A 13,824-nucleotide genomic window follows, 5' to 3' on the forward strand; every position below is an offset into this window, starting at 1 on the left:
ATTTGAAGAAGCATGCCTATACTAGTTTCCTTGGCAATTCTCTCTCTCTCTCTCTCTCTCTCTCTCTCTCTCTCTCTCTCTCTCTCTCTGTGTGTGTGTGTGTGTGTGTGTGTGTGTGTGTGTGTGTGTGTGTGTGTGTGTGCAAAGTGAATGTCATAACTTAATGTGAGCTTTTTATTGTTTCACTGCTGAAAAAGAACTGTTCAAAAGCTAGAGAAGAGTGTCTGTTACTTTGACAGTATCTCAATTACAGATTACAGAATTCAGTGAAACATAGTTATTGAACTTTCTGAAGAATTTGTAGTAGTTCAAGTGCACTGTATTTGGAAAAAATATAATGAACATCAGCTGTCTTACGTAAGAGAACAGATGTTTTTAGACACTGTTCCAATTTGTGTGCTTAGCTGTTGTGTATCTGGTTGTTGAACATACAGTGAAAACCCTTTCTAATGTATCCGTGGGCACCTAAATGTAAGTTTACTAAACCGGAATTTTTCTTAAATGAGAGTTTTGCCCGATTACAAGGAAAGATGGACCTGAAATCATAATTGAAACTTGTTTAGGTGATAGAAGTAGTATTTAATTACAAAATTACTAATATTTTGGGCTACAAATTAACAATTGTTCATCCTTCCATTGTATTGTAGTGAAAGAAGTTGTCGCTCCAGTTGGTTGGTATTAGTTAGAATTGATTCATCTAACATTAAAGGAGGAAAAGAAACTCCTAATGGTATCAGGTTCTTGTTCAGCAACAATGAAAGTTGGTGCAATGGCTTGTGCTGGTGGTTGTTGTTGTTTGCTACCAGCATCACTTTTGGCTCTTCCATCAGTGTTCCTTCACAAAAAATTCACACATCTCACTTTCATTTTGACAGTGGAAGGCAGATCATCATCATTGTCATAAAGTCCTGGAATGTCAAATTTTCAGAAATATCTGTGGTCCTATTCCATTCTTTTTCTGGAATAATGTGGCCTCGGACAATAGCTGCTCTTTGTGAAACCATATAACAGTCTGTTATGTTACAGAATTCCAGGTAACAAAGAACATATTTGTGGTCTGTAGAATTCTGAGAGTCATCATTTCCTTTCTCCAAGTGGATGAAATTGACTTCTGTGCAGTTGTTACTCATAGTCTGACTTTGTTGAAGTGTATTATGTTCAGAGATTGCTGATGACTTGTACAGTTCAGAGGAAGAAATACAACATTTACATCACAATTCCCCCACCCCACCTTTTTTTTTTTTTTTTTTTTTTTTTCCACCTATCTCGGTATATAAGCGCCTGAGAAATCTCAGATGTGTGGTGTCATCCAGGCAATGCTGTTACACTTGTAGATACAAGAGAATATATTTGTTTTTGAATCCCATGGGAGTGTTAAATTTTCCTTTTATTAGTGGAAGCAACTTTTCACTTCCATCACTATTTACACACTACAGTGTAATCATCCTTTCTTTACTTCCTTTCACTTCCATAGAATTATTATAACTTAATGGAATATCACTGTAGTCGACATAATCGTCTTGAGAGATTCAGCAACTGTCTACATATTAAGACAATTTTCATGTATTTTTCTGTCTCTGTTGCACATTTTTAATTAGATTACATGTTTCGATCACTCTGGATCATCTTCAGATCTAAGAAGCTGTCAGCAACCTGTCTTGTCGACTCAGAACCACTTCTTCAAGTAACGGTTCTGAGATGAAATAGTGGTTCTGAGTAGACAAGACAGTATGCTTACACAGCTACTTAGATCTGAAGGTGATCCAGAGTGATTGAAACATGTAATCTAATTTAAAATTTGCAACTGAGACAGATGAATAAATACGATTTAACTTTAATAGATTATGTTTTTATAGGAAGTACTTTATTTACTTGATTGTAAAACAAGGTTTTTTGCCAAATTCATTTGAAAAATATGGGGTGATCTTATATTCGCAGATTTAACTATTATTGCCGAGATAAACATTTTGACAGTGTTTAAGAGATTAATATCGAGGTTGTCTTGCATTTACAGATGAAGCTTTTGCTATTGAGGTTTCGCACAAAATTATTTTGAGCAGTTCTGAAGGGTAGAGTTTAGCAATCAATACTTCCATTTGAATAGGATCAAGATTGCCTGATACATAGAAGCACTTGATACAATGTTGATCTTGTTCAGTTGGTCATGTGACATTTGACTCGCAGTACTAGATGCATGAGAAACTTTGAACTATGCACTACAACTATCTAAAGTTCTGCAAATAGGTCAAATACAGGTATAGATACTGTACACATACATTTATGCTGTTTTGTAAGTAAAAGTAACATTGAAAGTTGAAAATCTTGTCCTTCAATACCAATTTTGATTCTGAACCAAAGTTGGTGTTTTATTTGGTTATGAAAAACTAATGATTTAAGAGGTGTGTTGCAAATGAAACTTTGATAGCTTTTCACGTGTTAGAATACTGGGGAGAAAAATTACCAGCTTTTAATCAGCTTTGGAACAAGGGGGTAAATTCAGATGAAACGAAAGAAAAAAATCACATTAAACTGCCTTCAATTGCTATCGCAAGAATAAATTACAGCAGAAAGACTCATTGAGGTGATATTACCAACAGATGGCATTAGACCAGTGAATGTTCAAGAATTGGATTCAGTCGTGATTGCAGTCTTTTATTTATGTATTAGTTGTTGCTGTTACATACATCCTGCACCCTAGAATATATAGATGCCCATGTTTCACTGTTGCTCAAGCACAACACTAAGGAACACCTGGAGGGGGGCCAGTGAAACCAGTTTAGTTGAGAACTATGAATGTTGAGAGGGGAGTGGTGAATGAGCAACAAATTTCATGTTGCTGCCAACCATGGAAATCTATACTGCATGCTTTGGCTTTTTATGGACACCTACCATGTTTAAACTGCAGTTCGTCTGAATCCATTTGTATAAATATAATAAAAAATAAATTGCAGCATACTCCGAAGAAATAGCCAAATATTTGTGACAACGAAGATGTATGTTTAACAGTTCCCCTGTTTAGATGATGACGCTGACGGCTATAAAACATGGTAACACTGACGGCTATAAAACATGGTAACACAGAACACAGGCTAAACAAAGGAGGCAGTGAAGATAAAAATTAATACAAAAAGTTTCTTGTTGTATTATTTCTTCTTCTATTATCAAAACATAGACAACCAATAAATGGCATAAGATTAGGATTGGTGTTATGGTAACAGATGCTTAAGTCAGTAAAAGTTTGTAATCTTGGTTAATCAGAATAAGTTTAAAAAATGCTTTTTTCTGAAGGAGCTTCTTAAAAAAGGAGTTCTTCATGTATTCAGGGTCATCTCGTACTCGTGTGAATACATTATATTATAAAAGAAACGACTCTCATCAATGTTGAAAATGTCACTTTATCACCCATGGAAATGTAATGTTTTCAAATATCTTAAAATTTCTGCATGTGTATCTTCGCTAAGAAGTGATTGCCCCCCCCCACCCCCCCCCCCCCACCCCGTCTTCCCCCCAGTCAGCTGTTCAGTGCAAAGAAAATTTTAGTTTTAATCTTCAAGGCAGTTTCACAAACCTTCTCACATTGTATGTACTTGCTTATAGGAGTTACTTGAAACCCTTTCAAAGAATATTTCCATGTCAGCGAATGTAGACATGCGAATTTGGATCCAGAGTAATCATTAGCTTTGGAATTTAATAAAGCTTGTTTCGTTTTGAATAAGCTGTGCACTAGATCGTGATTCTTCTTCATTTATTAAATTCTTATGTTAAGATTGTCTTACATGTTGTGGATGATTGTGAGCTTTTGCTGAATTGTAAACTGTCTTTGTTTGCAGACCATAACACCACAAAAGCAAAACTGATAGCTTCAGTGCTTCAATGAACAAACAACAAAATTCCTTGCACATTGTAGACTTAGTGATTTTTATGACATCAGGTCTCATGACCTAAGTAACACAGTACGTAGGACAGAAATTGACCTGGTGTGCCTTGGCTTCTAGAACTTTCTGTAATGGCATCACATTTCCAGTGGGAAGAGTATTGTCATGTTGTGCCGACATTACGAATAGGTAGCAAGTTCACAAAAGCAGTGTGGGTTGTAGTTAGCCGAATGAATGTATATTGCAACAATCAAGAGATGAGAATATGCGCAATTACTGTAAGGGGTTTAATAGTGTGTTGATGGGCATATTTGACCCTTTCACTGCTGTTGGTGTGTGTACATGCCCCGCTACACTGTTCTCCAGGTGCTGTGTGGACGTGTACACATGCACCACTTGGGTTTTCCTATAGTGCTATGGATATCTGTGGATGAGTTACTTCGATGGCTCGGTGAAAAAAAGTAGTTTCGAGTATTTATCATATAGTATATGTGCCTCCCTGTGTGCTGTCATTTGCAGAAAACCTCATTCGATATCTGGAATTGTTTTATGATATAAAATGGAGATGTCACGTGTACCTGTCCTTTGCATATAAAACCCAGTAACTCGAGAATGAAATTACATATCATTTTGCTCTAAATTTTAAATAAAATTTTGATGTCTTATCTGCATTTCATTCACTGCAAAGTATAAGCGAAAATTAACCATACACATAGTTTGTGTGATGTGTTTACCTCTACATATCTTAATTTGATGCAGTGCAGTAACTGTGGCATATTAAAAAAAAGTCCTTTCTTGATTGAAGATGTCAGAAGTAAGATGTGCAAAAATCAAATTATTGGATTCGATTGTGATTATTTATATGTTAGATTGAATGCCAGATCTCATAGGACAGGTTGTCCAGTTTTTTCCAGTCTTGCAGGTTTTTATTTGTTGGAGCAATTTCATTTGACCACAGTAACTCACTTAATACACTTCTTTGATTTTCACAGCAAAATACAACACTTCCATACTGTTGCACAGATTTCAAAGAATAAATAGTAAATAATACTGCTAGGACCTCGGTATTTACATTATAATCCTCTTGTCTCAATGACTTCATCGTTCAGCATTTGATTTCATAGTGGCGCTCTTCTGTTCAAAGCTTAAGTGTAGGAAAAGTCCACAACTGCAGACGAAAAAATTACTTTCAGGTGTCATTTTGTCATTTGGAGATCTTGTTGATGACTAGCTTGTTTGATTTTTTCCAGTCAATAGGACAACATGGAAAAGTACTGGATACTATAAAACCAATATCTTTGTCTCATTGTTGGTTTGTGATGGTGATGCTTAACCATGTTACATTTTAACATGGGATGAACTTCTTACTCTCATGTGGGAATGCATTACAAATTCCTGACACCACACTATATTTGATGCCAGTTGTTGTATTTAGTCTTAAAATTAGACTTTTCACACACAGGTTCCAAATAATTTTAGAAATAATTGCCAATTGTAGCAAATACTCTCCAAAAATTTTCCAAATAACAAATTTTGTTATTCAGCTCTTAACGGTACTGTAAAAATGTGTGTGTTCTTAGTTATCTTTGGGACTCAGTAATTTTGATGCAAAGAATATATCTTGAGGTACCTTGTTACTTGGATTTAGCAGTGTCCTTTCATCCCTTATTTTCCTGTTGAACTCACTGAAAAAAGTATGGTAAACTCTGGAAGATGTACTATGCAATAAATTAAAGTATATACCTATGCAGATCAGTTTGAGTATGTAAATAGAGAGGGTTTTGGAAAGATCATAAGTAGTGACATAGCCTTTGATTTAAGTTAATTCACTGTGGTATTAGATGATTTCATCTCAAATCATACAGGTCATGGCAACTCGTGGTCATGAATTTCACTGCAAAAAGAATACATATTAGACTTCTATTACATAAGTGTTAAGAAATAAAGTATTTTTGTTTTGTCTTAATTTTTGTAAATAGTAAGGCCTTTTTGTAAAATGTGTATTTGTAAATAACTCTTAAAACAGTAAAAGGTACTGCAGAAATATCTGGGTCCTCATGTAACAGTATTAGCATCACATCATTTGTGCAGGAATTGCTACACTCACAACAAGAATAAATTTAGTGACAACTCACCTGAATGATCACAATCACCCAAATGTGAAACTGAAGAAGATAGTGCAGATGTTTATATTCCTGGGTGAGAAGTTAATGCATTGAATGTTAGCATTTCTGCTGTAGCCCCCACTATATCCCCTCTTAAACATCCAGGAAAGATAAGAAGCACAAGAAGAAAACAGCATGTAAAAATAAAAGTGGAAGAAATTCAAAAAAGTGTTACACAAACATCTTCAAAACTTTGTGAAGTGTATAATGTAGATGCACTTGGTGCAGAACCTGAAGATAGTGATATGTGCATGAAATGTGATGTGTGGTATTTTAAACCTAAATACTGCTATCTCAGCAGACAAGTATGCTGAAAAGATCCAGTGACCGATACAAGGTAACTAATTTAAGCAGCAGGTACAGAAATACATACCCACCTCCTCACATTACTTGAGTTCAAAGTGTTGTAAAATAAAGAATGAGCAAAGTATCTGGGCATGCTCAGATTCTTGCTGTGGGCATCTATTGCAAAATGATATTCATCTATTGCTCTGAAAAATTATCTAAGTGATGAAAAAGGCTGCAGCAGGCAAAGTCCTAACCAGGTTGTTGTTATCTCTGTTATTGAAAAAGAAAGGTGAGAGGATATATGAGAAGATCAATAATAGAAGCATATCTCCTAATGAAAAACGAGAACCTGAATTTAAAAACAGGTCTCACAAAATTTTACTCTTTATGACCAAAGTGGGTAAAATGCCAGCCAGTGAAGGAAGTATGCACATGTATTTACTGCACTAATTTGAAACTTCTTTGTTTTGCCATAAGCAGTGTCACAGGAAAGAAGTCAAGAGCTGCTAGATAAATGTTCATTGCAGGAGTGTGTAATGCGTCCTGATGCTGAAGTGATGACTGTTGAAGCATTACACCTTCAGGATACTGACAGTGATTTAACCTATGCATTGTGGGAGGGAGGAGGGTTGGTGAAGAAGATAGTAGAGCCAGAGAAGTTCATTGCGGAGGTTAGAGGGGCATTGGGTCATGAAAGGAATATCTCGCCATCATATCCAGAGGATTCAGAGACAGGCCATAGCACAAGTAAAATCAGCCACATCCCAGAATACTGATACATTAGTTCTTCATTTTGACTTCGCTGAGAACTGATCTATTGCTTTGCAGAAAGAAATTCGAAGTTACCACTGGCACACATCACAGATGTCAATCTTCACATGTTGCTCACTTCCTTGGAATATGACAGTGCTTTGCTATTGTCAGTGATGATCTCACAGTGCAATGCACCCTATGCTGTAAGCATGATAATTGATGACACAGCATCTGGAGGCCATGCATTTCCTAAGCATCTGTATGTGTCTGAGGGTGCAACATCTCATTTTAAAAACTGCTTTCTACTATATGAGCTTGGTCAACACTGTAGTACACGAATTAAGACAAGAAATGGATATTTTCAGCAAGCTATCATGGAAAAAGTGCATGTGAAGGGGTAGGAGGTATCTATAAACATCTTGCAACAAGATTTAATTTCCAGCACGAAGCTGTTAATGCTATAAGAGATGCTACTGGATTGCTAACAAACATGAAACTCTTAATTCTGAATGAAAGTACATTAAGTTAATTCCATTTAAAAAACAGAGAAAGGTGGTCTTTTTATGAAGCCTACAGTTTGCATCCCGGAGTGGCATGCACATTGCAAGAACGGTTCTCCACAAAATGCAACCTGTTACTGTGTGTGAAATTCAGAGACCACAGTATACATTAGAAGACTATGTTGTAGTTAGCCACTTCATTTCTTGTGTGTATGACAATAAGTGGTGGGTGGGACAGATAACAAGTGTGTCTCGTGAACTGCAACACAGTTCTGTCTCCTTTATGACACCCCATGATCTTGCTAATGCTTACAATTGGCCATCACCAAAAGTTCGGTGTGCTGTTCCCATTTCCCAAGTACTGCTCTTGTTGGATCATCCTTGTCCGTAAGCAGATTCAGCTCAGCTATGAGAGTTAAATGAGAAGCAGATGAAAAAAATACAAATAACCCCTTTTCAACAATTTAGTGTTGATTGTTACATTTTAGGCAATTTTAATTCATGTAAAGTCATGAAGAAGTAAAATCGTGACAGAAGACAATAATAATTTGTGAATGTCAAATAATGGAAAATCCAGGATGGAATGTAACAATATTATGAAAAGGAAAGTTGCTACTCACCATATAGCAGAGATGCTGAGTCGCAGATAGGCACAACTGTGACAGTCTTTATGTTGTGCCTATCTGCGACTCAGCATCTCTGCCATATGGTGAGTAGCAACTTTCCTTTTCATAATATTGTTACAGTTTGTATTATCATAAAAAGAAAAATGGGTATAAATATTCTATTCTCATTATTATTATAAAATGTTTTCGAACAAAATTGTTAATTGCTTTCCTACTCATTTATAATGTTGTAAAGTAATTATTTTGATACAGAAATACCAGAAAGCTAGGTCTACCTAAAAAAATTCTCATATTTCGTACAGACAATATAGCCCACTCTGCTTGTACATTCCCTAAGTACAATGACCAACTAATGTATCGTGAAATTTTTAGAGTATTTATGATGGAGGTTTTGGAGAAAATAATTTCTAAATAACCAAAAAATTTCAGATTATTTCATCTTTATGTACAAATATCTTGACAGTTTAAGAAGTTCATGCATTAATGTCGTAGCTGACAGTTGGCAGTCTTTCCACTTTTATCATTTCTCAAGACAGTTAAAATCCTGTGTCTTCATATTTTCGAAACATAATTTTGAAATTCACAAAAAACTACAAATTCCCATAGTTTATTTTTCCAAAAATGAAAAAGATCAGAAGTGTATATGTATTAATCATGTCTCGAAGTTTTAGGAACTGAGTATTTATTGGAAATAAATTCAGATCTCTATCTGGTTTCTTTATTACAATTTTTCAGTTTTCCCTTTTGTTATGACAGTTTAACAAATACTCTCATTAGAGAGGTCTGTAATGTTTCAACAGATCAGAAAGTCAAGATATTGTAGTTTTGGAGAGGTGTTATGTAAACTTCAACATACATTTTTTTCAACAAACTTTGAAATAGTGATATAACACATTCACTCTCGACCTGTACGATTTGAGATGAAATCGCCCTAATGTTGGTATTTTCTTGTGAAGTATTTTTTACATGTGCTTTTTTACTTATAAGAAACTGTACTCCAAACATTTGGTTTTATGTTTTAAAGTAATGTTATATAATCAGTTAACATGTACTTCTCTACTGTTTCAGCTGTTATAAGTCAGTATCTAAAATACGTTGCAAGTTTGGAATTTGACACATGTCCTGACTATAGTTATTGCCGAAAACTGTTGCGTAAAGGCATTACAGATGCAGGGTATGTGGATGATGGGAAACTGGAATTTGGGTTATCTGTTTCTCCTAGGATGAAACAGATCAAAAAGAAAAAGGTAACTTATTTGTCTATGATGTTTATTAATATGACATGAATTTCTCAGTTATAGTTACTCATCCTCAAGTCAGTTCATTTTCTTTGAAAAATTGTTTCTGTAAAAATTCTCTCTCTCTCTCTCTCTCTCTCTCTCTCTCTCTCTCTCTCTCTCTCTCTCTCTCTCTGTGTGTGTGTGTGTGTGTGTGTGTGTGTGTGTGTGTGTGTGTGTGTGTGTGTGTGTGTGTGTGTGTGTGTGTGTGTGTGTGTTTATTTATTTATTTATAGTACATAAGTTTTCAGTTTATACAGTCATCATTGGAGTAAACATGAATCACCAAACAGTCAAAGGGAAAATTAAGGTTTCATAAGTGGTGGGTATTAGTAGTACTGCAAAATATTACTGAATGTGTTCTCTGAGAACTGTGTAACACACATGGTTTGGAACCTCACTTATGATGGAAAAATATGGGATTGAATAGCAACAAATGAACTCAAGACATATAAGCTACATTGAAACTGATAGCAGTTACCAATAGGCAGTTGAAACAACAGTGATTACCAATGTAAAAAGGCAACTAAAAAAGTAGAAAGATTTGTATGTTCACCAAACTAAAAATGTTGTAGTGTCATATGTCAGTAAGCAGTTAGAAACACTTAGCTCTGGAGAAGAGCATTCAGAAGAACTGTGACTGAAGTTTGAAAAAATAGTTGACTGTGCAGTTGATAAATAAATATTGGGAACAACAGTTCATGGTGGGAGGGACCCTTCATGGGATACAACCATTGTAAACAAACTGCAGAAGAAATAGATTATTGCATAATAGATGTAAAACATAGCCTAAATGGTTACAGTGGGTGAGTGAGTGAAACGGAATTTTAGGATTCTGTACTTAATTTTTAGCTGAGTTTGCTCATATCATAACCATAATCTGCTAAAATAATTGCAATAATAATTAAATAATAAGATAGAGCCAGTTGATATTTCCTGTGACCTATCTAAGGCACTTCACTGTGTGTATTACAATATTCTACTGGATAAATTGAAGTTAGTGGGATAACCAGCCAGTGGATTATGTCATTTTAACAAAAAAAGGGGGGGGGGGGGAATTGGCAAATTTAATCCTGGGATATTATTCTGACTGGGAAGAAATCACACATAGGATTCCCCCGAGGCTCATTAAGTCCATTAGTTTTAAAATTGTAAATATCCGACCAGTTGCAATGGATAAAGAATTCTTTACCTAGGTTTCAACAAATTTAAATTTGTCTTCTTCAGAAGGTGGCCTAAGGACAATGAACATCATAGCTTACATTAGAAAAGTATGAAACTTAAGTCAAGATTAGATTTTAACATAAATTGGAGAGCTCTTGCATTACAGAAATATGAGGACGACGACTGGTACTTACAATTTTAGATTAGCAAGGACTAATGTACCATGACCGTTTTCACAAATGTCGGCGTAGATCCATTTGTCAAAATTAAAATGTAGCCCTAGAAATAGGGTTTGTCACGTAAATATAAATTAGTACATGGCTATCGGTCATATGCCTAAACAGTTAGAATACACTGTTATCCTACACAGAGAAGTCAAAGGGCGTAGATTAGATTTGTGGGAAGAGTTACAAATTTTTAAGCATCTAGAGCTCAAGGATGTTAATATAATGAATGAATGACCAGTTGCACTTTGCTTGTAGACAATTTTTCGAAGGCTTTAAACTTGTACTGTTTATGGTACAACAAAAATTCTGGTAACCTTAGGGGTCTCTTTTTCTCAGGAAGCTATGATGCACTTTCAAGTCTTTAAGCCCACTACCCTTTATGTAATGTGGTTTTCTCACCATGTATGGCTGCCACTACATCGGCCCTTATGTGATTTTGTCTGGCTCTAAAACGTTGGTTTCCTGCGAATGTGTATTAACTGTATTGTGGACTGGGGTTCATAATTCTGTCTTAAGAGCCATTTTTGTCAATCTTAAAGTTCTGACATATATACCGTTCGTGAGCTTCACTAATATAGTAATGTAATTTTTATGTTTTGGCTGTATATGCCACTGTGCGTAACTCTCTCGGCGTAAACGCCACCTGCCTTTTTGATGTATAACTACATTAATTGTACCAAGGCTCCCATACTGTTATAACGGGAGTGTTAAACGCTTTCCTTCTTTTTATTGTTACTTTATCTAAGGACGTTATTAATACTGATAATTTACACGTTGCTTTTGTACGCCAATTGGCACATGGTTCGCGCCATGAGCGCCACCTGCCCTGGTTGCAGAGTAACTACGCTGGCCGATTACACTCAGTCGGTTGTGAGCTCTGCAAGATCCATGTACTAATTTATATTTACGTGACAAACCCTATTTCTAGGGCTACATTTTAATTTTGACAAATGGATCTACGCCGACATTTGTAAAAATGGCGATGGTACATTAGTCTTTGCTAATGAAAAATTGTAAGTACCAGATCATCGTTCTCATATTTCTGTAACGCAAGAGCTCTCTAATTTATGTTAAAATCTAATCTTGATTTAAGTTTCATACTTTTCTAATGTAAGCTATGATGTTCGTTGTCCTTAGGCCACCTTATGAAGAAGACAAATTTAAATTTGTTGAAACCTAGGTAAAGAATTCTTTATCCATTGCAACTGGTCGGCTGTTTATAATTTTATTACGTGGAACCGTTGCTGTTGTGCAGCTATGTTTAAAATACTCCATTAGTTTTCCTTATTTATGTAATTGGTCTTCCGTGTAATATACAAGCAGAATTAGTTAACATTGCAGATGATACTAGTATTGTAATCAATCCAAGCGTACAAAGAGAAAGAAATGGTAAGCAGTATTCTTAAAAGTACTGTTACTGGTTTTCTGCAAATATCATCAGCTCAATTTAAAAAAGACAACTTATTCAGTTTTGCAAGGGGGTACTACAGTAGTAGTAAGTGTAACCCATGGTGAGGAAATAATAAATAGGGTGCAAACTTCAGAATTATTAGGTGTCCATATTGATGAAAATTAAAAATGGAAATAGCACATTTTGCAATTCCTAAAACAGCTTAGTTCAGCTACATTTACACTTAGAATCATTGCAAATCTTGGGAACAGATAGATCAGTATTTTCATTCTATAATGTCATATGGAATAATGTTCTAGGGTAACTACTCTTGAAGAAAGAAAGTCTTAATAGCTCAAAAACATGCTGTAAGAATAATACGTGGAGCTACCCCTCAATCATATTATAGACGTCTGTTTGAGTTGGGCGTTCTGATTACAGCTTCACGGCATATTCCCTCATGAAGTTTGTTGTAAATAATCCAGTGCAGTTCAAAAGGAACAATATGTAAACAAGTACAATAGCAGAAGGAAAGACGATAGTCATTACTCCACATTAAGTTGTCTTCAGCATAAAAGGGGCACACAGTGACGCAGCTAAAATTTTTGATCACTTACCTAGTGACATAAAATATCTGACAAGCTGCAAAGTAAAATGTAAAGCAAACAGATAAATTTTCTCCTTGATAACTCCTATTCCGTAGAAGAATTTGTATTATTGTAATGTGTAAAATGTGATTGATAGGATCTGTAAATTATTTTTAAAAAATTATGATCGTTCAGCGTGTAACCATATTTACATGTTAAATTTCAATGTGAATGTAAAATGACTATTTCCACTTATGATATATCATGCAAAATGATACATGGAACATGAGACTGACTACTGTAGATCACTCTAACAAAACACTGAGTTTGGTAGGTGGAAGAAAGCACCTGTCTATAAAAACGTGTTCGGAAGAACATACTTCACACATATACAATAGCAGAGATAAAATTAAAATCCATGTAGACTACATGTCCCAGTCTAGGGTTCAGAGTAGAGTTTTGTATACTGCCGCAAGAGTCCATAACAAGTTGCCAGTAGACATCAGACAGGAAACTGAAAATTCCCATATGTTGATAAAGAAAGTAAAATAATACCTCATCAGCTACTCTTACAGAGTATCAGAATATTTGGACTTACAATAAATTCCATGTAAATCTGTATTAAACAGATATTGCTTTGCATGTATATATAGAATGGATATCGATATGTGTAAAGTTATATAAATATTTTGTTTGAAACATTAGATAAAAACAGCATCTGAGTGGGATTGGAGGAAGGGCAGTGGCTTTTTTCAGAGTAGCTGCTTTTCTCATTATGTCATCCATAAATCTGTACCAAACGTTCATTGATGACATCTTCATGATCTGGACTCACAGTGAACAACAACTCCAGAATTTCCTCTCCAACCTCAACTCCTTTGGTTCCATCAGATTCACCTGGTTGTACTCCAAATCCCATGCCACTTTCCTTGACGTTGACCTCCATCTGTCCAATGGCCAGCTTCACACATC

The 13,824-nt window shown here is 35.4% G+C and overlaps 1 protein-coding gene across 1 annotated transcript in view; it reads left to right on the top strand.

Annotated features, from left to right (window-relative positions):
- The window catches only part of LOC126365979 (serine/threonine-protein kinase VRK1-like), a 67,435-nt gene that overhangs the window by 34,804 nt on the left and 18,807 nt on the right, over nucleotides 1-13,824 (top strand). The window contains exon 8 of the mRNA XM_050008786.1: nucleotides 9,276-9,454. Coding sequence (XP_049864743.1) covers nucleotides 9,276-9,454 — 179 coding nt within the window. The remainder of the gene's footprint in view (nucleotides 1-9,275; nucleotides 9,455-13,824) is intronic.

This window comes from Schistocerca gregaria, chromosome 4 (assembly GCF_023897955.1).
Source record: "Schistocerca gregaria isolate iqSchGreg1 chromosome 4, iqSchGreg1.2, whole genome shotgun sequence".
NCBI classification, from domain to species: Eukaryota; Metazoa; Arthropoda; class Insecta; order Orthoptera; family Acrididae; genus Schistocerca; species Schistocerca gregaria.